This window comes from Phymastichus coffea, unplaced genomic scaffold (assembly GCF_024137745.1).
Source record: "Phymastichus coffea isolate CEN01 unplaced genomic scaffold, Cenicafe_Pcof_1.1 PCOF00061, whole genome shotgun sequence".
NCBI classification, from domain to species: Eukaryota; Metazoa; Arthropoda; class Insecta; order Hymenoptera; family Eulophidae; genus Phymastichus; species Phymastichus coffea.
The window spans coordinates 1,563,084-1,589,423 of NW_026706872.1; the positions used below are offsets into that span (position 1 = coordinate 1,563,084).

The 26,340-nt window shown below is 30.6% G+C and overlaps 1 protein-coding gene across 4 annotated transcripts in view; it reads left to right on the forward strand.

Moving 5' to 3' along the window:
• Positions 1-26,340, forward strand: part of LOC131666872 (ecdysone-induced protein 74EF-like) — a 118,957-nt gene that overhangs the window by 40,816 nt on the left and 51,801 nt on the right. For all 4 annotated transcript variants that reach the window (XM_058939884.1, XM_058939887.1, XM_058939885.1 and 1 more), the window contains exons 3-4: positions 13,836-14,160; positions 23,593-23,679. In XM_058939884.1, coding sequence (XP_058795867.1) covers positions 13,836-14,160; positions 23,593-23,679 — 412 coding nt within the window. The remainder of the gene's footprint in view (positions 1-13,835; positions 14,161-23,592; positions 23,680-26,340) is intronic.

Below are 26,340 nucleotides of genomic sequence, written 5' to 3' on the forward strand. Positions count from 1 at the left end.
CGATTTTCTTCGTCGATATACAGTGTCGCTCACGCACTTTTACCCCCCCACGGGCAAAATCAGTCTAACTTCAAAGTTTTATATCTCTGGTAGAAATTAACGTACAGAGACGCGCGTGGGTGCGTTTGAAAGGTCTTTCGGAGAGCTTTCAAATGATATGACTCACGGTTGCCATCGATTGTTTTTTTAAATTTTGCAACAATTATGCAAAATTGAAAATTCTGAAATTTTTTTATTATTTTTGACAATTAGCCAATTTTGGAAAAAAAATCGTACGAAAATTTGAAGTACACCATTTTTTAGCTATTACCAAGCCCTATCTGAATCACTCATCAAAAATTTATTTTCGTCAAATATGACGCGCGCACGGGCATTTTTTCCTGGAAGTGACAGTTTTTTTCAGCATTTTTTATCTCCGTCAAATTGTAACAATCGAAAAAAATTTATAGGAGAAAAAATGTTTATTTTTTCACGTAGAATACTGCAATAATTTTTTTTTTGGTTTTTCGAAAAATTTTTTTTTTCGGTTTAAATTATTTTTCAAGGTCGAAAAAAAAAAGATTTTTTTTTTATGTAATTTACGATACTTGTTATGTAGTATTATTGAATGGGTGGAAAAAAATTTTTTTTTGTGGTTTCTCATCTTTTTAGCGTACCGACTGTGAGAAAAAAAAATTGAAAAAAACCGAAAAAAAAAATTTTTCGAAAAACCAAAAAAAAAATTATTGCAGTATTCTACGTGAAAAAACAAACATTTTTTCTCCTATAAATTTTTTTCGTTTGTTACAATTTGACGGAGATAAAAAATGCTGAAAAAAACTGTCACTTCCAGGAAAAAATGCCCGTGCGCGCGTCATATTTGACGAAAATAAATTTTTGATGAGTGATTCAGATAGGGCTTGGTAATAGCTAAAAAATGGTGTACTTCAAATTTTCGTACGATTTTTTTTCCAAAATTGGCTAATTGTCAAAAATAATAAAAAAATTTCAGAATTTTCAATTTTGCATAATTGTTGCAAAATTTAAAAAAACAATCGATGGCAACCGTGAGTCATATCATTTGAAAGCTCTCCGAAAGACCTTTCAAACGCACTCACGCGCGTCTCTGTACGTTAATTTCTACCAGAGATATAAAACTTTGAAGTTAGACTGATTTTGCCCGTGGGGGGGTAAAAGTGCGTGAGCGGCACTGTACGCATGGTATTTTTTTGCGTAACGTATCATTTTTTCACATTTGCACAAACAAAAGCACGATGAAAATCTAACTAAGCTTAGTTAAATAAATAAATTTGATAGTAATCACAGCTGAGTCTATGAATATCAGCGCTATCTATACTCTTCTACTTGGTATGCGCAAAATATAAACAAAGAGACTAAGCCGATAACATCAACCAATGGGTCTATGTACAAGTTTTCTTACTAGATTTTTATATATATACCTTTATTTTATAATAATTATTATAAATACTGTAACGGGGGGATAAACCTGCAAAATGAGAAATTTATTTAAGAGCAAACTCCCACGATGCAGAGCAAACCGCCGCTCCGTTAACACGTATGTTAATACGTGTATTCGCCTTAACGTCAGCTGACTTAACTTGGTTGTCTTCGATCAAGCGGAGTTAAACTCACCTTAAGTCACGTGCCCTGGGACACACGATGAGTTTTAAGTGTAATCGACTTTGCTCCTAATCCACTTAATCCCCTAGCTATGATCGGATTAAAACTTAAGCCTATTTCAATTGTTTAATCTATTAGGAAAAATTATATGACGAAATCGGCGAATAATTTTAATAGATTTTATTAATAAAAATGTCTACAGTCTTTATCGGGCCGAAAGACTGACGCACGCGAACAGGATTTACAATTAAATAACTTTTGGTGAGAAAAAGAGAGAGAGAGAAGATACGAAAATTGGCGCGATCTAACGCTCGACGCGAATACAAAATTATCAACGCTAACGCGGCTGAACAAAATAATAAATGTATTTTGACACGCGATAATTAAGGGAGGTGCACCTACCCTGCGGTGCAATTACGGTGATCAGCCGTAACTGTTGATGTCAGCGAAATATCAACTGCCCCTGTCCTTTGAACAATTGGCTGCGCTGCCTCACTCTGCTTATCAGCTGCAAACTGCTTCCGAAGCCTCGTACTTGCTATACTATCGCTATTACACTCACGCACGAAATTGTCCCAGGAAAACTATCACTCGGCGAGAAAAACTGTGCAAATAAAAATCGGCGATGCTCGTTCAAATACAGCTGAAGCGTAACTGCTAATTTAAAAGATCGCGTGCCCCCTCTCTCTTTCAATACTTAGAACTAACGCGCGAAAATCAGAATCGCGAACGGTTCGATTAATTGAATCGACTACCGTTGCAATACATTATATAATTAATCATATAATTTATTTATAAATTTATAAAACCATAACCACTTGTTACTCGAATATTAAAACGTCATATATGGGTAAATTCTATAAAATGTCAATAAAAAACTAAATTAGCAAAAAAAGGGCTGAATTCTAGATTGTAATTTTACTTGGAATAGTTTTCTACAGGGTCCTACGATCATATTCAGGAATAAAATCCATAGGTGTTTTCCATTTTATTAAAATTTTTTTAAACACACCGTGACCTCTTATTAATAGAGACGATAATAGTAACTGAGTATAGCGTGTATTATTCTACTATTTTATTCAATATACGAACTTTTAATGAATATTACGAGATTCAACGAAGATTCGTAATAAGACCTTTTAGATTATTGATGATATGGTTTTACACTGGATCCAGAAATGCTCATGACCAAATCTTGAAAAGCACTTGATATACTTGGTCGAGCTTTTATTGAAGCTATATCAAAAGATATTTGTAAATTACATCACTGCCACTAAATACGTATCGCCTGAAATATATAGATGATTTTTAGTTGGCAGCCATTCCCATACAAATATGACAACCATCAATTAAAGCTTGAACAACAAGATCTCTAAAATCAAGTGTTTGTTATAACTTGGTCTTAAATGCTCTTTGATCTAGTACAAGGCCCTTGAACAATTTTCACAAGCACTTTGTTTCACAATACTTTTTGGTTGAGCACTAATTACAGCTATCAAATTGACTTGATAAACTTTTTGAGCAGAGCCAGTACAAATTCATACATCTCTACAAATATCATTTGTAAAAGAAAGTCCTTATAATCTTCTTATCTCCTGTCCTTAATTTATCCTGTGTAATGTCCTGAAAAGAATCATAAAGTATTATATTCTTTATACAATATCAAATGGGATAAAATAAGTACTACTTATCTGAAAATTTATTTCCACTATAGTAAATTAATGCTAAATAAGTACTGTATCGATGAGAAAACTCGATTAAACAGTTACACATTTGTAAAAGCAGTAACATTAACATAAAAGCTACGAAAAAAATTTTAAAACATTAAAATGCTTATAAATAATACGCTGGTAAATAATGTTTATTTATCAAAATTGCTTACACAAAAGTTTATATTTTGTTGAACTACTCCAAATTAAAAAAAATGATAAAATTTTATGCAGTGACTGATAAAAAATACAAAATTTTTCGTTCGATTTGGATCTGAAGACGCGCCTACATCTTTTTCGACAGCTGTACTGTAGCCACCAGTCTCTCTCTCTCTCTCCCACCACAGAACCGTGCGGTCTGACCCTAAGCCATAAACTACTCTCGCGTTGGATGGTGATTCAAGAGTATGTTTTTATACGATTAATGGCATGATTTTATTTTCAGTAACTTCAATTCTCGCTTTAAACATTGAGGAAAACTGTATAGCTAAAAGTTAATAATGACTGAAATTAATATTGTTGTGTTAAAATTTGGCAGAAAGAGAAAGAAAATGAATGGAATAATACTTACACTTTAATAATGATGGGATACTGCCAGGCGAATCTGAGATAGTTATATCGGACACAGTATTATCGTCGGTTGAGACAGTTAAGTTTTTGGGCATATACTTTAATTATAAGTTGACGTTCAAAAGACACTTACGGTATGTTCAAGAAAAGGCTAATAGAGCTTTAAACATTGTCAAATTCCTGAGAGGTACATGGTGGGGAGCTCATCCTTCTACGCTTATTACATATTATAAAAGTTTTGTACGATCAATAATTGATTATGGTTCCTTCATTTATTACCATGTGCAAAAGTCAAGGAAAGAATCATTGGAAAGAATACAATTTTCTGCTATACGCATGTCACTTGGTTTGAGAATGAGCACCCCTACTAATGTACTCCTTGGAGAATCGAAATTAATAATGCTAGAACATCGGACAAGGATGCTATGCTTGAATTTTCTTCTAAAAACTGTAAGCGTTGCACATTCAATCGTATATGAAACTATTAAAAAATATTTGCCGAAGATCATACACGATCGTAGGAAAAAATTAAATTACTAAATCATTGTATCTTGAGAGTTGTAAGTATCGAGCACCTTGTTGATGTCGATACTCTCCCTTTGCTGTACAACTATCCCTACGACATTATGAAAACACAAATTTACACTAATCTTGATATAGGAAAAAAGTTGCAAAAAAGTTTGAATCCCAATGAAACGTTCAACTTATTGTTCAGCCATTCTGATTCCTTAAAAATATTTACTGATGGTAGCAAAAGTGAAGCTGGCTTATCTGTGGGTAGTGCATGCGTTTGCACAGAGCTTAATATTCATTTGACCAAAAGTCCAAATAATACGAAATGCCTTGATTTTTACAGCTGAATGTACTGCTATAACAGACACTTTGGTCATTGCTTTAAACAATAACGATCGCAATATCAACATTTTCACAGACTCGTTAAGTGTGGTACTTGCTTTAAGTTATCCTAAAAATAAAGTTGATGAAAACCGATACCTACTAGAAATACGCAATAAATATTGCCGATTTTTGAGTAATAGAAGAAGTATTGTTGATATTACCATCTTTTGGATACCTGCTCATGTTGGTATAACTGGTAATGAACTAGCCGATGAACAGGCTAAATTAGCCACAGAGTTGCTTCCCACGACTAAATTTATTCCGTATACTGACTTCAAAGCTATGTTTAAAAAATCGACTGTAAATGAAACAAACGCAATTATTAAGAATCAAGGAAACAGCAAAGGACAATATTACTTTCAGACTTACTACCATCAATCATCCAAACCTTGGTTTACAAAGCAAACTTTCGATCGCGAATTTATTGTGACCATCTGTAGAATTAGAAGTAATCATTATAATTTGAATGAGTCTCTATTTAAAATTAAAGTGGTTGAGAGTCCGAGTTGTGAGTGCCTTTGCGAGGTACAAGACCTTAATCATGTTATATGGCAATGCCCACTCTATGAAACACAAAGAAAATGGGTGATAAATGCCTTAGGTAAAGAAAAACTGTTTCCACCGTTTAATATAAGATCGTTCGTAAGCTTGCCACATATCGTCGTTATGCAATTAGTACTGAGGTTCATAAACAAATGTAACTTAAAACTTTAAAAATACGGGATATGTATGTATTGTTTAACTATTTTACATATCAAATTCTTTGATTTGTGCTCATTTTTTTTGTACTATGTAGCTAAATAACCTCGTAATAAGAGTTAATAAAGCTTATATTAAAAAAAAAAATAAATAAATAAATAATTTATCTTGAAATGAGTAACAGTTCATCGTTTTTTGTGAAAAAATGGGTGCAAGTTCTATTTCTATTCATTAATGAATATTGATATATGGGCAAATCCACGGAACTTTTAACTTTTGTGAAATAGCCATAACACTGCAATTATTGTAGCTATGTGAAATTGTAAGCAAATACTTATATGCCATTTCGATAGAGCATCCTATTACTAACATTTATACAAAAAATTGAGTGCCCAAGTCTTTTTTATTTAAAAAAAATAGGCAGTTAAAACCTTGAAAACTGGAAATTTTTCAATGAAATAACCTACATTTTTTTCAATCTTTCGCATGCCCTACTCGCGGCCCTTCAAGGATCATATTGATTAAACTTTAGATAGATAACTGACCATAATGGAAAATCGTGGCATGAGTCATGTCGATGTGTGAATCCCCATAACAATCCTACACCATACCAATGACGTGAAATAACTTTATGTGAAATCGATGTTTTATCAATATTTTGTTCTTTTGTGATCGCGGCCCTCAATATAACCAACTATTTGAACGTATTACTTATTCCTGATACCAAAACGAAGAGATCTAGCCGTGACACGAATATGTGCGCATGATATACGCGTGACAAGATGAGTTTTAAGTAGATAAGAAAATTCGTGTAACCATAAAAAATTCCATAATATCGTATAGCACATTTTAAAAAATATTTTAATATGATTTCTGTTGCCTGTGATTCCATTAATCCATTAATTATGGTCATAAAATACGAGGGCCGCAAGAACCCCTGTTATTATACCGTTGCTATCAAATAAAATGGATATATATTAATAAAACGACGATAAAGTCAAAGTTACACATTCCCAAAGAAAACAAAAATTGGATGTGCAGAAAAGTAGTAGAAATTGAATACTTGCAGTTCAAATTACAAGCAAATGAACGCGAATTTAGGAATACGTGTATGTAATCGTTGTAAAAGTCCACTTTTATTTTTTAAGTGCCTGTATCATCAAAAATACTTCTTTTTCTCGTACACATTTAATAAGCGTTTATGTTGACGACTTTATGTTCGTGAAATAGTTGTAGGACATTCTCATTATTTTCTGTTTACAAATTCTCGACAAATGAACGTTATTTATCAATGAGAGATTATAAAGAATGATTTAATTTAATAAAATTTAATTTTTGTTCGAATTACTTATATTTGACCTTCTGACCTTGACGGCCCTCGGTAAAAATGTTGCATAAACGTGGAATATTACTCCTCGATGGTAGATAAACATATGTACAAAATAACAAGAGTGTGCGATTAAATTTTTTTCCAAATTTTCTTGATATCTAAAGTTAAGAATTCCGTGGATTTGCTCATATATATAGTCTATTTCAAACAGCATGACTTATATTCGTGCCCATTTGAATCTTTCAGTTGGCACGTAAAACGTTCGAATAATGTAATAAATAATAGAAAAATGTAAAATAAAGAGCGCGTTAAGTATAACACTAGTATAAGTTAAATCACAAATAATTCATTTTTGTAGTTTTCTTGCAATAACATCAAAAGTATTTATTCGATTTTGACGTACAATCAATTAATTTGTAGATTTATTCAGTGCCGTACAATTGTGAAAATTACACAACCACGAATACAAGTGTTCCTTACTAAAATGTCAATAAAGAATCATGTCGATCGGCATCACCCCGGTCGCCTGCAGGTTAATACAAACAAGAGATGAGCGCTTGACAACACTAGTAATTTTAACCTTGCATAACCATAAAAATAACGATTATGGACGCTACTATAATCGATTCAACAATTTAATCAGAAAAGACATAAAAATTAATGATATTATAAATATCATTTTTATAGTGATTTTTCATATTTTCTGAGTCAAAAATCGTTAGGTTCGATCGTACAAGGTATTAAGTTAGCTTTTTCACTTGTATAACATCAAATTGAAACTTGAATAATTCGTCTACTTATCAAAAACTACAATTAAATATATATTTATTTACTAATGAAATGCAACGGGTTTAGCATATTCGTATAATTATTTCATGTATTTCGATTATTAGTTTCAAAGTTTGCTGTTGAAAATCTTGACTAATATGTATTGAACGTTAATATAAATTTCAAAAGAAATGTAAAATATATATGAGCGTGCTGGACGTGTTCTAGTCCTCCTATCTTAAAAAAATAACGAGTCGCCGACATCTAGTGTTGTGATTGTTTGATGGGAAAAAAGAGCGTAAAATTTAAGAATTTTTTAATACTTTGAAATAAATGAATTATATTCCCGGAAGTGTAATATTTATATTTCAGTAGTCAATTCAATTTATGAAGAATTAGTATGGATAATAATCTGCAAGAATGAAAACATGCCTTTAATATATCATTCATTAAGAACACAAGTAATTATATTTGAAATTATTAGTGCAAATCAATAATTTTATAACCATCTGTGACGTTAAAATTGATATATAGTGTCTTAATATTTGGTTGGAAAAGAGAAAGTGAATAGAATAAAGTAAATAGAATAAAATAAAACCCCCAGTTAGGTTGGTATGAGAATTCCGTCGTTGCATCGAAACGAAAAAACCGCGGGAATATTCAAAAATGAAAATTCGTTTTAAGATACGATAAAAAGCTAAAACGTTACTAATTTGTTTTTAGGTTTAAAATTAATTGTTTGCGAACAATGAATTTAGATGCATGATTATTTGATTTTAGGTTTTAATTATATAATTTAAGAACGAGCGTTATACTATGACCGATCTGAAAACCACCGTTACGGATTGAAAGTAGCAGTCAAAATCAAAGCTCGAATAGCAGACCTGAAAAAGCCTGTTTACACGTGTATATGTCTATTTTAAATGTTTCTTCCGAGTTTCTTATGCTTTTACCTGCTTTTGCTTCAGCAAGGATTTATCGTTATGCTGGCATTTAGATAAGTTATTATTTATTTATTTATTTACTATCTACAATAGAATTTTCCCGCGGTTTCTTCGTTCCGATGCAACGACGGAATTCTCATACCAACCTAACTGGGGGGGGTCGCGATCAATCCACGTTGGGTGTACCTATGGGACCAGGGCCTATGGGATCCGTGCTACTCCCCGGGTCCGTCCCTATCTAAGTTTCTGTATGCGCACACCATCTCTATAATTTCGAGTTCAGTGGTGAGTTTCATATTGAATGCGAGAAACACATCTATGAAGTTGTTATATAAAATCCGCTGTCCTTTTATAATTCGTTGGTGGTATCGCTTCCATCGTTACACAAGCGTAGGCCACTTAGGGAGGCCAAATAATCCACCTGTTTTCTACCCTAAGACTTGCTGACCCTAAGCCTGTTCTCTCTGAAGCGCAGGCACTAATTTCGTTTCCGGCTATGCCCAGATGATGGCGGCACGGGTCGCGTCTCGACCGCCACACTACGCATGCGTGGCGAAAAATCTATTTTCCAGCAGCAAAATATTCGGTTTTGATAAAAAAAAAATATGAATGGCTTCTATTTAATCTGTATTTTAGATCTGTACCATCTAAAAAATAAAAAAAATTAATTTATACCCTTGTAGAATTTGAATTATACAATATTTTATGTGCAATTATAATATAGATAAATTTGACTGGAAAATCATTTAATTTTTGAAAAAATATACTATCAGCTTTTTCTTAATCTGTACCATTGGAAAACATTTATTTTATAATTTGTATATCTTCCCAAATTTAATTAGATAAGTAAATAAGCAATCTCATCTTTTAAACTATGTTCCTAAAGTTTCGCATCTATGTGAAGTTAATGTATTAATCTAATTTTTTAATTAATTTTTAAGGAAATAATCGATGCATTATCGTGTACATCAGAGATGAATCTTTTATTTCTACCACAGATGCATACATCATTAGGCGGAATTTCTTTTAACTTGATTTATACCAAACACGTGTTGATAATTGTCACATTTTGTTTTATGTTTGACGAGATAAACCTTTCTTCTTTCTCTATTAAGCTTTTTTATTTATAAATAGATGTCGTTTTTTTAAATCGTGAATGATTGAATGTATTGAGGATAGCAGTGCATGCGCAACAATTATAACAATCACATAACACTTCGATACGCCTGAGTTTCGCAACCATCTACACGTATTTTTTTGTTTTTGAGTTAGAATAATCTATCGTTAGATATGATGACTTAATTATTTCTCGAATGGAGCCGAACTCGACAATGCCGATAAGGGATAACATAAAGAGAGGGAAGTGACGAAAGCACGTGATGGTTTCGGTAAACATCGTTTATTAGAAGAACACAGTCTGTACTTGCAAACATTACGGAATAGGTTCTTCTAGATGGTACAGATTAAGAATAAGCCATTCATAACTTTTTTTTTCTTCAAATCGAATATTTTCCTCCTTTAAGATTTCCTCCTATAAGACTTACAGCTGCGCAAAATATACGTAATTTAAATTGTCGAACTACCCTATGAAAATCGTTTTTTTCTCAATTTTTAGGAGGAGGATAAAAATTAAAAAGTTGTCATTTTCAGATAATATAAATTAAAAGAAAGCTAACTACGTAATTTTGATCAATAAAATTCTAATATTTTTGGGTCTGTAGTATGAGTTTTCCAAGATATCGTTATTCCGCTTTTTCTGTATATTTTGGGGCAGGAGGGAGGGGGGGGGATAAAAGTTACAAAATAACATTTTAGTGGTATAATTACAAAATAATTGTTTTCAGATGGAACAGATTACGGCAAAGCTGGTGGTATACTTTTTTTGTATTATATTCTTTATTTCCCTATCAGACTTATTATTTTATCATCCGAATAAACGGCTGTTTTTATGGATGCGGGAAAGTTTAAGAACACACGTTAAGTTACTGCTTTGTTTATTTATTGGTCTAATTAAATTTTAGGGTGTAAAAATTACAATAAAACTATTTACTGATGGTAGAAATCAAGGCAATATTTTTTGTTCTATAGTCTAGTTATATACCTTTTTTGAGGGAATAAGCGATTTTCTTGTTAAGTTTATCTATATTATAATTGCATAAAAAACATTATATTATTAAAATATTACATGGATACAAATTAATTTTATTGTTTTTTTTAGATGGTACAAATTTAGAAAAAATTATTCATAATTTTTTTTTGTCAAATTGAATATTTTTTTGCTAGAAGCAGCCTGTTCGCAAGTAAGTTTAACTTTTTGAGAAAAATATGGTGGGTAAGGAAGAAGGGGAGATTTCATTAATTAGTACCAAGATCATATAAAATGTAACACGTAGATATGAGTATTTAGAATTGTGTACCTGGTAAATCGCCAATGGTCTATTTTAAAAAATTTTTAAATTATATCGATAATAACAATTGATAATTATTAAAAGGAATAGCTGATCTAGTCTACGTCTCAAAGCGAGTATTTGTGATCGAGATAATTTTAGCTGAAGAATAATTTATTTCATAAAAAAAATATACCATTAGCTTCGTCTTAAGTTATACCATCCGATAATTGTATTTACGTATGTAACTTGTACCCTCCAGAAAATACAGAAAAACGATTTTTGTAGGCTAGTTCAGTAATTTAAATTAACTTATTAAGATAGATAGAGTTCTTAATAAGTTAATTTAACTAAAAATGAAAAGGATTGTTTTCAAAATGGCGTCCGAAAAAAACAATTTTTTGAAAACCTTCAACACGCTGTAGCTTAAAAGCTAAGATCTATTTAAAAAAAAGTTAAAAAAAAAAGTTCTTATAATACATCAAAGAGTACACAAGAATTTTACATGGAATTTTATCTAATTTTTTTGATAATAGTTATAAAAATTTGTTATGTAAACTTTTTACAAAATTTAAAAAATTTACAAAGAATTCTGAAAAAATTCCTGCATATTTTCTCATGCATTCTAACAACTTTTTGTTCCTTATAATTTTGCCTAAAAGTTGATTCTTTTTTAAAACACGTCAAATATCATTTATACAAGTTAGTTTAAATCATGGATTATTATTTGAAAATTATTTGAAGTATAGTTGTCATTGTGCACTAGAACCCTATCTACCAAAGCTTGAAATTTTCATCAAACTTTAGTGTATAGTTTGAACATTTTTCATTTTAGTTTGACCAACAGTAAAATCATTCACTTGGAATGGTTTGATTTTCGCCATACGCAACAATTTCTCTCTCAGTTAAAAAAAATTTGTTATTTTTCCCTGATACTTCTTCATTTCATTCGGGATAATTTTCTTTTTTTTTTTGCTACATTTGACATCTTTTACAGAATAATATTTAAAAATTTTATCAAGGAAAAATAATGAATTCTTTTCAACTTTGAAAGACACTGTTACATATGGCGAAAAATGAAATTATTCCAGGTGAATTTTACTGTCGAAAAACTAAAATAAAATAATTTCAAACTATAATAAAGCGTAATGAAAATTTCAAGATTCGAACAATTTGCCCTTTTCGGACGCCATTTTGAAATCCGGCCTGTTGAAGTTTTCTTCCCGTACCCCACCTATTTTTAAGTTTATAACTAGATGACTCTTTTCTATTCATAAATAAATGTGTATATTACCGATTTCATACAAAAAATTAGATCTAAAATATTTCACAATTCAAGATGACGGATCTATAATGGTGGAAGCCAAAACGTTACTTTATGAAAATATTGATGAAAATATTTAGTAGGGGGTTTTTAGGGTCCGTGATTACAAATCTGACTACGGATTTCTAAAATTTAAGACGGAGAATTCAATATAAAGGACACCAAAACCTTACTTTATGGGAATATTGATGAAAATATTTAGTAGAGGGTTTCTGAATTCACTCATTGCGAATCTGAAATCAGATTGTCAAGATTCAAAGTAGCGGATTTAAGATTGCGGATACTGCAAGATTATTTCACAAGAACATTCAAGAGATTTTTTACTGATGGATTTTTGAGATTACTTATAAAACATCTCGTTAAAGTTAGATTTATTTTAATTAATCTATATTATGATTTAATTGAACAGTTACAAAGAAGTTGAACAGATTTGAAAATTTTGAGTTTTATGACAATATATTTATAATCAGCCACCATCTAAAGCCGTGAGTAAAGATTTTCAGGAATATTTCCATAGAGTGACATTTTGTCGTTTGCCATCTTGAATTTCCAAAATTTAACATCAGATTTGTAATCAACTATCCCTAAAATTCGTCGAAATTTTCCATTTATATTCTATTATAGTAATATTTGAACTTCCGCCGTCTTTTATCCGCCATCTTGTATTTTTTAAATCTGACGTCAGATTTGTAATCATCGATCCTGAAAACCCTGAAAATTGAAAACGTCTCTTCTATTTTCTACTGAAAATTTTCATTAATATTTTTTAAAAATAAAATTTTAGCTTTCGCTATATTGGATCCGCCATAATTGAATTTTGATAATCTGCCATCGAATTTCTAATCAACGACCATGAAAATATAATCTTACAAAATTTTAAGTTATTATCTTGAATAAAATTCTCAAAAAAGTCATTTTTTTCAATTCGTATTTATTTATAATCCTTAAATGATAAACATTTATGCTTATTTTACTGTATTTCTATGATATTTGTTGATTGAAGAAACTAATAATAGCAAAAAACTAGGTCTAAATATTTTAAAAAGTATATAAATAGCTAAAGGGAGAAAAAAATCGAGGTGTTACTGTGGGTCACCAGCATGGTTCAAAGGGTTAATAGGTCAAGAGTCTAACGTTTTCACTAATTCGAAAAATATAGCCTGTAACTAAGGAAATATTGAATGTTAAGATGAGTGGACCCTTATGAATTAAAAAAACTTTTGTAAAGTTGTAGGTAAATCATGAAACTTGAAGATAATATATTCACCTTATGAGTTTTATTACACTTTTGTTTGAACATAAATCAATGAGTGTCAAATGCAGAAGTGTTACTGATTGGACATAGCTGACTTTCATTTCTCAGTTGCATGTTTGATTTAATAATTCAAATATTGTCGCAGATTTATTGTGGAAACGGATGTAAATTAATTGGTTATTAAGATAATGTAATTGTTTACAGATTGTAAACAATAAATTTGACATTAGACTATGTTATTTAAACAATATGAAAGATGCAAAAGCATAGGAATAATATATTTGTAATTGGTTGAAAAATTAACAAGTAACAGGTCGTTCCTACTTTTTTAGGAAAGCAATACTGATCAGCCTGTTGAGTTTTCAAGTATGGAATTGAACTCGTTGGAGGATACCCCGACAGTATTAAATTTACCTATTGAAAATCAGGGGACATCTTCTCATGTTAATGACACTAATAGTACCACCAATAATACAAACGTTTCCAATGCTGTAGAAAATACGGAAGAGCCGTTTGATACCCTTGATACATTTTTAAGAGAACTTCAGGCAGATTTGGCTTCAGCCAATCAGAATCAAGTATCTCCAACAAGCACAAGTGTTAACAATTTTAAGCGGCAAAGGTGCAATATTGCTGCAGCGAACCCCCTACTCGCTGGTATGTATAAATATTATTATTTATTATTATTTCGTTTCCTCACGAATAAAATTTTGATAACTAACAATCAGCAAAGTTCATAGTCTGGACGTTTAAAGGTTAAGCATCTACTTTACAGCACCTTCAGTATTTTTTTTTTTTTTTGATGATGTTTATTTTTGTCACTAAGTCAAACAGTTATTGATTAATTTAATTAATTAAAAATTTTATTGTAAAAGTAACTATTTCTTACTTTTTTTGTCACATATTATCAATATTAGACAAATCTGAAATCTACTAATCGATTTTACAGAGAAAATAAAATTATCGTCATTATTCAATGTTAATCATGTTTGTTTCCAATTGCATTTAAATTTTAGGAAGTAGTGAAATATATCTTAAAATAGCATGGGCGCTATTTTGCTTCAAATATATTATATGAATTCAATAAATATTTATTAAATATTAACAGCATAATCTTAAAAAAATCAAATATCGAAGCATTATTTGTATGTGAAAACTTGTTACATACTTTATATCAGCTTTTAATAACTTTTACTATCGAACTTCTCATCTGTAGTCAAAATGAAAAGATTTTTAGTAAGTTTTTTTATTATCCGCACACATATATCAATGATCATATACGAATAGAAATTAGTTATAGATTGACTACAAAAAAATATTGATGTATGTAATAATTATATATGTACACGCACGCAAAGAGTATTTTTTCTTTTTGTATTTCAAAAAAAAAATTTATTCAGTATTTGCCGAAAAATTAATATCAAAATTTGTAGATATTCAATTCAAAACTAAAGTTTTACACGGAATTTACAACTTTCCGTGATTTAAATTAATATCTTTGAGGACCTAATTTTATTGAAGTATAGGCAGGCAATTTCTTGGAAAATAGTGCTTTGTTTTTCTATTCCTGTTTGAAGTAGTGACTACTTATTAACCCATTAACGTCCAAAATGTCAAAATTTCTTGCACGTTTTCAAAGTGATTTTTTCCTATGTAATTGGCGTTGAAAAAATTCTTGAACCACATATTCTGATGTAAAATTGCATGCTCTTTCAGAATCCGTTGCCAGAATCATAATAAAACTCAAAGGAAAAGAGATATGCTCGATTGAAACATAAAAAACACCTAAATTTTCGAAAAAAAAAATTTTTAGGATTTTTTTTCAAAGTGTTACAGTGAAGATATCACCTTGCGACCGTGATCAAAGGTGATCATGGGATTTGAAGTTTAACAGGGAATTTTTTTGTTTACCTTGAACCATCGCTTCTTTACAAAATGGCGGAAAAAACGAATTTTTTTTTTTTCAATCTTTATCAACTTTTTTCTCAAAATCTATGGTCTTTAGAAAAAAATTCATAAAAACAAAAATGCCTTAGAATCGCTCGAGGAACATTCTCAAATTTTTTCAGAATTTTTTGAGACAATTTTTGATTTTTCGGAAAACTTGGGAAATGGAATTTTCAAAAATGTCTCCAAAAATTCTGAAAAAATTTTAGGATGTTTCTCGAGTGATTCTAAGACATTTTTGTTCTTATGAATTTTTTTCTAAAGTCCATAGATTTCGAGAAAAAAATTGATAAAGTTGAAAAAATAAAAATTCGTTTCCGCCGCTATGTTCACTTTATCAATTTTTTCTCGAAATCTATGGACTTTAGAAAAAAATTCATAAGAACAAAAATATCTTAGAATCACTCGAGAAACATCCTAAAATTTTTTCAGAATTTTTGGAGACATTTTTGAAAATTCCATTTCCCAAGTTTTCCGAAAAATCAAAAATTGTCTCAAAAAATTCTGAAAAAATTTGAGAATGTTCCTCGAGCGATTCTAAGGCATTTTTGTTTTTATGAATTTTTTTCTAAAGACCATAGATTTTGAGAAAAAAGTTGATAAAGATTGAAAAAAAAAAAATTCGTTTTTTCCGCCATTTTGTAAAGAAGCGATGGTTCAAGGTAAACAAAAAAATTTCCTGTTAAACTTCAAATCCCATGATCACCTTTGATCACGGTTGCAAGGTGATATCTTCACCGTAACACTTCGAAAAAAAATCCTAAAAATTTTTTTTTTCGAAAATTTAGGTGTTTTTTATGTTTCAATCGAGCATATCTCTTTTCCTGTGAGTTTTATCATGATTCTGGCAACGGATTCTGAAAGAGCATGCAATTTTACATCAGAATATGTGGTTCAAGAATTTTTTCAACGCCAATTACATAGGAAAAAATCACTTTGAAAACGTGCAAGAAATTTTGACATTTTGGACGTTAATGGGTTAATGCATAAGAGAAAGCAGTGTTAATAGAATACAAATAGTTTAAGCGTATTGGAAGTAATTTAAATTATGACATCAATTATATTTCAAAAACATAAACAGTGAATAATTTTAATCTGACTGTCAAAATGTCTTTATTACTCAAGAATTTACCCCATATGGTAAATACGAGAATCTAAAAAAATCCATCAATGTTTCGACAACAGTTTGACCTTGCGGGCGCTATTTTGAAATTTCTAATTGGTCAAAATGACTTCGTCACCTGATATCCTTTATAATCAGATATCGCGTTTGCGATCTAGTTCGGTTCGAAGTTGATTCCAAGCCGGTAACTTTTTAAAAACTACATTTGAAAAAAAAAATTTATCTTCGATAATACTGATTTTTTTGTTTTAAACAACACTTTTCGGTATTAAATGAAGTTTTTCAAGAATTTGCATGGTACCACTGGAAAAAGCACACTTAGAACTATAAGAATACACCTATTGCAATTGCTTTTGCCACGAAATGCAATAGCTGTGAGCGCGGATAGAGAGATATACAAAACGTGTTCGGCAGAACGTTAAGGTAGCTCATTAGTGAACTGAAAAATGGGAAATCGTAATGAAATGTTGTAAGGTCATTAATACAAATACGGAGAACCCTCCTGTAACATGTTAAAGCCCTGTTAACGTGCAAAATTTTAAAAACGAATCTTGTGATTATTACAAATATAACGTACCTCTTATGAGAGGCTGACCGGAAGTGAACTTTGATTTATTAATTACGCCGCAGAAAAACGGGAGATCATACTTTGATAATCAAACGAACTTACCTGTATGTGAAGTTCGATTCTAATTATATTACATCTAGTTCTCGATATTACTATGTAGTTCGGCTCTCAGCCGCGAGATGTCACAACTCTTCAGCACTACGTAAAAAATTGCTTTGGGCATGTATGTGCGCCCGTCCGTCCCCCCTCCTGCACAGCCGGACTACCATCTAAGCTTTATATCGTTTCTTTGTGCGCGGATGTCAACTTCTCTCCGTGATCGGCACAAGCATTTTTTCGTTTTTTACTCAAATTTTCGCCTATAAATAAAAAAAAAAAGAAAATGCCCAAGAGGAAGATTGGACCGGGCGATTATGAGAAATGGTTGGAATTTCAAGAGGAATTCAAGAGATTGAAATCCCAATTGGAAACACTTCCGCCATTGTTCGATCACAGTCTACATACCTCGAATGGTGAATCTTCTTCGTCGGAAAACCCACCTGCCTCATCTATCGGCTCGCTACCGGAGGATGAGATGATTGCAGATAAGAATGAGGGTCAAAGGACGCCATATTGGAGACGACATTAGACATTGATGTTGTTTGCTGTGATGCAGGGTTGCGCACCTTGGACGATGTCATGTCCATATATTACGTTTTAACATTTTGTTTATGGAAAAATGTTGCTTATCTACGCCTATTATCTCTGCCATAGGTGTACTCAAATAAGGAATGTAAACATCACCTCTTCTAATCATCGATATTAAATGATGTGTCAATAACGTTAGTTTGGCAGCATCGTTAAGCAATTAGACAATATTAAGCTTGTCACAATCCTCGTGCATTATAAACGTCAAAGCTGAACCAATGGCCATAAGCAAAGAACCAACAGTTTTTTGTAATTCAAAAAGTCTTTCATCCTTCTTAACAAGCCTTGTAGAGACTGAGGATTTAATTTCTGGGTTCAATTTCTTGGCGTCCAGGTCACGAATGATCTCATACGCTTGGAAAAGTTCATCCTTGGTGACTTTCTTAAGACCATTCTTAATTATCTTCTTCCAGGCAGCAATCAGCTGCTCATCGATGGATTTATGTTTAACAGCATCGGTAATAGCTTCGATGCCCAAAATCTCCAGTACATCTTGGTCCTTCTCTACCTTATCAACCCCGTCTTCAGCTTGTGGATCCTTGCCGTCTTGAAGAAAAACAAAGAAATTATTATAGATGGCGGCACCCATAATTATATAATGTTTATTGTTTAATGTATTAAACATAAACGTTAATTAAAATGCGTAGAGTCACAAAATAGCGATGTATCTCACCCAATGTGAGGTTATGTTAGCGATATACGTCGCTTCAGACATTTGGATATACGTCTCTTAAGATGTGTGTATATACGTCGTTTTAGACGTTGTTGTATATACGTCGTTTTAGACGTGTGTGTATATATCAGATGTAGGACTCGCTCAGGTAACGAAAAATATATAAAACGGGCGTCGCTTAAGACGCGTAAATAGCTACACAGACGTAGGTTAGTAAAAACAAGACTGATCAGGTTGCAATATTAGGGGAGGCGTCCTTTAAGACGCGCATATCGCCAAACAGGCGTAGATAAGCAACATTTTTCCATAAACAAAATGTTAAAACGTAATATATGGACATGACATCGTCCAAGGTGCGCAACCCTGCATCACAGCAAACAACATCAATGTCTAATGTCGTCTCCAATATGGCGTCCTTTGACCCTCATTCTTATCTGCAATCATCTCATCCTCCGGTAGCGAGCCGATAGATGAGGCAGGTGGGTTTTCCGACGAAGAAGATTCACCATTCGAGGTATGTAGACTGTGATCGAACAATGGCGGAAGTGTTTCCAATTGGGATTTCAATCTCTTGAATTCCTCTTGAAATTCCAACCATTTCTCATAATCGCCCGGTCCAATCTTCCTCTTGGGCATTTTCTTTTTTTTTTTATTTATAGGCGAAAATTTGAGTAAAAAACGAAAAAATGCTTGTGCCGATCACGGAGAGAAGTTGACATCCGCGCACAAAGAAACGATATAAAGCTTAGATGGTAGTCCGGCTGTGCAGGAGGGGGGACGGACGGGCGCACATACATGCCCAAAGCAATTTTTTACGTAGTGCTGAAGAGTTGTGACATCTCGCGGCTGAGAGCCGAACTACATAGTAATATCGAGAACTAGATGTAATATAATCATAAATTAACTGTGTAATGATTATTTCTTAAGGATTCGAATGATATTATAAAAGATAAGTATGATCTTAAATTTCGAAGAGATATTTAATGACAAAAGTGGCCTTATCGTCGATTTGCAAAACTAATTGTAAGATGTCTGTCGTACAAGCGTGCCGACAAACGTTCGAAGCGCGCGTAATTCAAAATTGCTTGAGTTATATAAAGTATCATATATTTACTATGAATAAGTATTTCATAAGAATTACTGCAAATCAACATGGTTTTAAACATTTTATTATATCAACTGCGTCAACTATAACAAACGATTAATAAAAATTATAGTCATTACAAAATAACAAATAAAATTTCAAACAACTAACCGTCGAAAACAATCAAACAGTTTGATAGTTGAAATGTTACGCTATTTGTTATGATCGACGATCGAAGCAGGGGCCTTATTTTGATATCGGTCATACGTACTTGGACGTTGCACAATACATTATACGTCGTCTTGTCCGTCACAAAACTAATTAACATTGATCAATTAATTTAAATAAATTAAATTAACAACAAAAATAGTGTTTATCATATCATAAATTATGATCACATTTGAATATAGAATAATAATAAATAAGCAGATTTTTTTATAAGTAATCAGCTTCTCTTGGTAATTACATTTAAGGCGGGCCGTATTACAAAAATTTAATGTTAACGAAAAACAAAAATTGTCTAGATAAGTTACTTATATATGGTACTAACTATGTATAAATATATAATTTTATGAGATGTAATAAATTTTTATTTTCATATAATTTCTAGTTCGTTAAAATTAAATTTCTGTGATGTAATACGTCTTAATTTGCATGTGCAAAAATAATTTGTTGGAAAACTGTTATTTAAAATGGATTATTTTTTATAATATTTTATTGTCACGACGTCGAACTAAATTTCATAACAATTTTCTACTTTCGACAAAACTACTTTAAAATATTTAAAACGAAATTCCATTTATTTTGAATACTTATATAAATAAATACTTACATATATAAATTTTAACAAACAACAGTAATTGTTTAAAAATGAAAATTCATTTACCAGTACACGTATTACAAACACTGATGATTTTATATTTACCTGTGTATAGAATAGATTTTATTACATTGTCCATATTATAAACATTGCTTCTATAAATTGAACTTGAAAATCAAGAAATATTTATTGTTTATACAAAATTATGTTATATAAATACAGTCATAGGGATTTAATAAAATTAAGAATTAATTATTTGATTATGATTGCTCATTTATTTTCTTTTATTTTAAGTTCATAAGAAAAATTACACGCATAATTGTTGATGTTGGAAAATTATTACTTTAAAGATATGGTAGAGTGGGCATTTGTGAAGAAAATAATTCATAATATGGACTATAATTAAACACCATAACATTAATTATAAGATTTCTTTTCAAACTTTTGTAATATAAATAGTTATGTTATAAAATTAATAATTATCGTAATATTATAGATATATAAATGAAATACTTTAAAAAATAAAAAATATAACTAAAAACACAGAGGCCTTATTATATCAGTCATACGCACTTGGACTTTGCACGGTACATTATGCGTCGTCGTGTCTATCACAAAACTAATTAACATTGATCAGTTACTCCATTGACAATATTGACATTCTCTTTGTGACGAACAGATCTGTGCTCAATATACTACGCAACGTCTAAATGCGCATGACCATCATCACAACAAGCCTCTAGTTGGCTTCAACGACTTTGTCAGCCGTCAGCTGCGCATGCGTAGTGAAACATACAATTAAATCAAGTTAATAACTACTATTACTATTATTTTATTATAAATTACGAACTAATTTTCAATCAGACTATTATCGAAAATTATAATTATAACTTATTGTGAATTTTCAGAATAAAGGTGATCATATTCAAACATTTTTTTTAAATATAATTTTGACTACGTAAATCATACGACAATTACTGATGAGCTACATCAATAGTTACACATTATTTGCAATAACAACATACAAAATGATACTCTTGGCCTACGTATATTCGTGCGCGTAATTTTCAACAATGTTAAATGGATTGTTTGCCCTACTCGTCTTTTTTCATATTGTCTAACAATATCCACCTACAAAAATAATTATTAGTAATAAAAGACATTAATGAAACAATATTTTGAGCGGCCCCCTTGTTCCAAACAAAGTTGGCCAAACTGCTCCAAGGATACAGATCGATTTCTAAATGCCACTAATAATATTAGAAGCTGTCAAACAAAAAAAATTAAAAACATGTCAACATGTCTATAGGTATACTCTACAACCTATTTACATTTATTTTGCCAAATCGTCAGTTTTACAAGATCAATCGATTTTTCCAATAATGCAAAATTGTTCAAAATATATTCCCACGGCGAATCCCATTTTCCGAATGAAAATCGACGCAAAATTTTCTCATACTATTTTACGTCACGAATATCGACGTGTTCGCACTCAATGATTTCATTCGTGAGTTATTACCGTGTTCGTGACGGACGTACCCATCTTACCCCAGCCTGCAAAGTGTAATAGACAGTGAAAATAAAAGATACCATTCGAAATATCTCTAATCAAACCCTCCAAAACTGCTCATTATTTTAATTGAACCCCTTCAGTTGTCCAAAAAAAAATTAAATCTATGATCATTTTTTCGTTTTTTGCAACTGCAATATCTTTAGTAATACTTAATATTTTTGCAAAGAAACCAGGCAGAAAAATTGAACCCTTGCTCGTTTTAATTGGACCCCTCTTACTTTTTCAAAATAACTAATATATATGTCAAAAACAACAATATAATTTTATTGTATGTTCTTTCCAAATAGATTATTGGGTTATTGGGTTATTTGGAAAGAACATACAATAAAATTATATTGTTGTTTTTGACATATATATTAGTTATTTTGAAAAAGTGAGAGGGGTCCAATTAAAACGAGCAAGGGTTCAATTTTTCTGCCTGGTTTCTTTGCAAAAATATTAAGTATTACTAAAGATATCGCAGTTGCAAAAAACGAAAAAATGATCATAGATTTAATTTTTTTTGGACAACTGAAGGGGTTCAATTAAAATAATGAGCAGTTTTGGAGGGTTTGATTAGAGATATTTCGAATGGTTGTTTTTTTCACTGTCTATTACACTTTGCCGGCGGGGGTAAGAGGGTAACGGACGTTTCATTCGTGAGCCATCAGTCAACCTATCACACAGGTCAATCTGGGGTGCTACCGATATAAATTTATCCGGTTGCGCAGAGGCTTTATACTGCAACTGCACACATTGCGCAACCGGATACATTTATATCGGTAGCACCCCTGCTCTAGTCTCGCTACATAGTAAAATTTACCGAGCAGATCTTTAGTATTCCGATTATAGCTGGAATTCATATAATTTTAGTAAATTTTATTATGTTTCACAGTAAAACTAATATTTGAATTTAATTTTGTTAGATAGTAATTTATCCTATAGTCAGAGTATATCCTACGATTACTATATACCATGGTAATTTTTACTACAAATTAGGGCAAATTCTCTCAGTGTATGTAGATAGTTTTATAAAAATGCACGATCAATTTTTTCTACGTGTATTTGTTAGCAAATCCAAAGCTCGTCACAAAAATTAGTAAGAAATTTTAGATAAAAATAAATACATTTATTTGTAGTAATATTTATATGAATATTGACATAATCAAGTATGTGCTGAAAAAAATTTTAAATAAAGTGGTTTAGCGATGGATATTTTTCTGTTTTCTAAATTCTGTTGTTCATATTGATTGGAAATTATGTCGAATATCTTTCTTTTTATATGTGTAAAAAGTCATGCAAGTATCTTTATAAAAATCATTGTAAAATTATTTGCAGACGATCATCTTCATAGACTTCTCTGTAAACCTCTCTACCTGATTCTTTCTCTAGATTGTATAAACTTTTTCAATAATTTAGATTACTGAATTCGCTTAAATTAAAAACATATGATAAATAACCACATTTTTTCTTCTCTGACATAATCAATAAATCATCAGAAAATTTTTAATTAAAATGAATAAATTACAGAATAAATTTCAATAAAAGTCAGATTTTTTCTATTATATCCTTTTATTAAAAAGATTATTATGAACAATGACGCCATGAGTTAATTAAGCTCCATTTTGATTGCAGAAAAATTGGCTACTCCTCATCAAGTTCCCTCTTCTTCAGACTCCTATGCGTCAAGATCTGGGGACTTTTCATCAGAAACCATTAAAGGTATAATTTCATGATTCTTGTCTGTTTGAATAGATGGGTGTAAAGTTTCTACATTTAAAATGATTTTGAATTCACTTCAATCTTACAAAAAGATGTAGTTCTTAGCTTCATGAGTTATTGATAGTTCTTGGTGTCTGAAACATCAATGAATTCGACAACACTATTTGCTAATGATTTTTTGTAGCAAAAATACTTTATAATTGGAAAATATAGATTTATCGAAAAATACAAAAAAATGTCTGAATTTGTAAAATATAACATTTTTGAAAAATTGATGATTAAACTTAAAAATGAAAACACTATTTTATTATTAGATATAACTTTATTTCAATTAAAATTAATAATTAAATTTAGTGTTGATTCACACTAAACTTAATAAATTAAATAAATTTTCTATGATTCTTTCTACAAATATCGAATTTTTCTAAAACTGTTATTAATTTGACGGCTAAGAAGTTACGATCTATTAATCAAATTAAATATATCATAATTTAATTAATTAAAGATTTTATTAAGAGAAAGAAAAATTTTACTAACCATTCTCAAAAAAAATTGAAAATTAACGGACTTTTAATTTCATTAAAAACATTCATTTAAAACTAAGTAAAAAATCAAAAAATAAAATTATTTAACTTATTCTAGCTAAATGGATTATTCTATGATAAAATATATCTTACTCATAGATACTAATCTATATTTTTACGTTGTTTTTTAAGTTTTACGTAATAATGAAAAACAAATTTGGAAAAAACTGTCATATAGCTAATTTAGGGGATTGATGTCGTGAACATGATACGAGTAAACATGAAGTAGTTATAACAGAATTCAATATTCTAAACAATAAAATGTCAATAAGGCGAATAGGAATATATTAACCCTCTCTCATATATTTTTTCGATACTAAATGCAAAAAATAAGTTACATACATAGTGCAAAAATAGTACATTATCTAAAATGTGCGGGAAAGTACCTTTCTAGCATCTGACGTAGTGCCCATATAATCAATCAAATGAAAAATGATGTAATAAATCATATAATCAACAGAGATATAATTAGCTCAAAAATTGATTATACCAAGAATCACCTGAAGGATCATGTGATAAATCCTATTAAAAATTATGTGATAAGTCATAAGATCGGCATGGATTTAACCGTTCAGAAGTTGATAATGTCAAGAATTACATGATGAGTCATGTTATGAGTCACATGCACAGCATAGTTTGTAGAAATTAACTTTTACACAAAATTGTTCCAACCACATAGCTGAATTAAATATTTTAGTAGGCTACATAAATTTCACTTTACATTTTTTCCGAGTAATCATTTCTATCATTCTAGTAAAGTAAGTAAAATATACTTACAGAAACTAGAATCTGCTTAAACATTTTTTAATTTTCTATCAGCAATCAAGTATATACACGCAAATAAAATAATTGGATTGTGATTACAAACATAAGGCCTAGATCTGCCAGAGATAATATTAACAATAAGTGTAAAGTTACTATTAGTTTGCGGAGGTGATAAAATAAAATATTTAGGTATATAAATGTTCGTGATCCTTATTGTACATTATATGAAATCTCCTTTTCTCCGCTACACATCTTTCAAAAAAATATATTTAACATAACAGTTGACTACATGTAACTGCAAAAAATTATTTACAGATTCTATATTATTTTATTCAATGCTAATATGTTTATTTGTTTTATTTAACACAATGTTTTTTAAATTGAATACAAAGTATAAAATAATAATGATTAGAATCTAGGAATAATTAAATATTTCAAAGAATGATACGTTGAAATTTGCCTATGATGAACAGAATTATCAAACGTACTATTATATTGTATAAACTATTTGACGACAATTTATTTTAGATATTTTCTCCGCGGAAACTTAAAACGTGAGATAATATTTCATTTTTAAGAAAATGGTATTTTATTTTTTGCGTACAACAGAAAATTCTTAAGACAAAATTTAAAACGTGTAGAATTGGTATATCTACTAAATGAATCTTCCAGGCATGATTATAGCGACTATTTTCAAATCAATTTTTTTATCTGCAAGCAATATTTGAATTATGATCGCAGAGCTCCGATTTTGAATGAATGCTATTTGTAGAGGCAGACCTCAGGCCTTAGAGTGTAGTGTAGATAATGCGCAATTGAACGCTGTAGATTACATTGTATATTGATTTGTTCGTCTCAAAACTAATTAACATTGATTAGTTACTTCATTGTCATTGTCTTCGTAATGGACAGATTTGGGCACAATATACTGCGCAGTGTCCAAGTACTCATGAGCAACACCACAATAAGGCCTCTGTGTATGTCTTATGATATATATATTATGAAGTTAAAAATTGGAGCTTTATAGTGACAGTTCAAATAAAAATGTGTATGTTGCTCGCAGATACGAAACTGATCTTAAAACAGTTTCTTTGGTTACATATTGCAACCTATTCGCACATCATTCTTGCCATATGCCATATGTTTTTATCAAAATCAAGTTAGTTCAATACATAGAAAACATTGCAATTATTAAATATCTCCAGTCAATCAATTAAGTGCTCACTGGCTCGTAATAAAAATTAATTTTTATCAAGTGTCACGGTCGCGGCACATACGAGTAGGCATGAAATAGCAATGAAGCCTAGTTGCG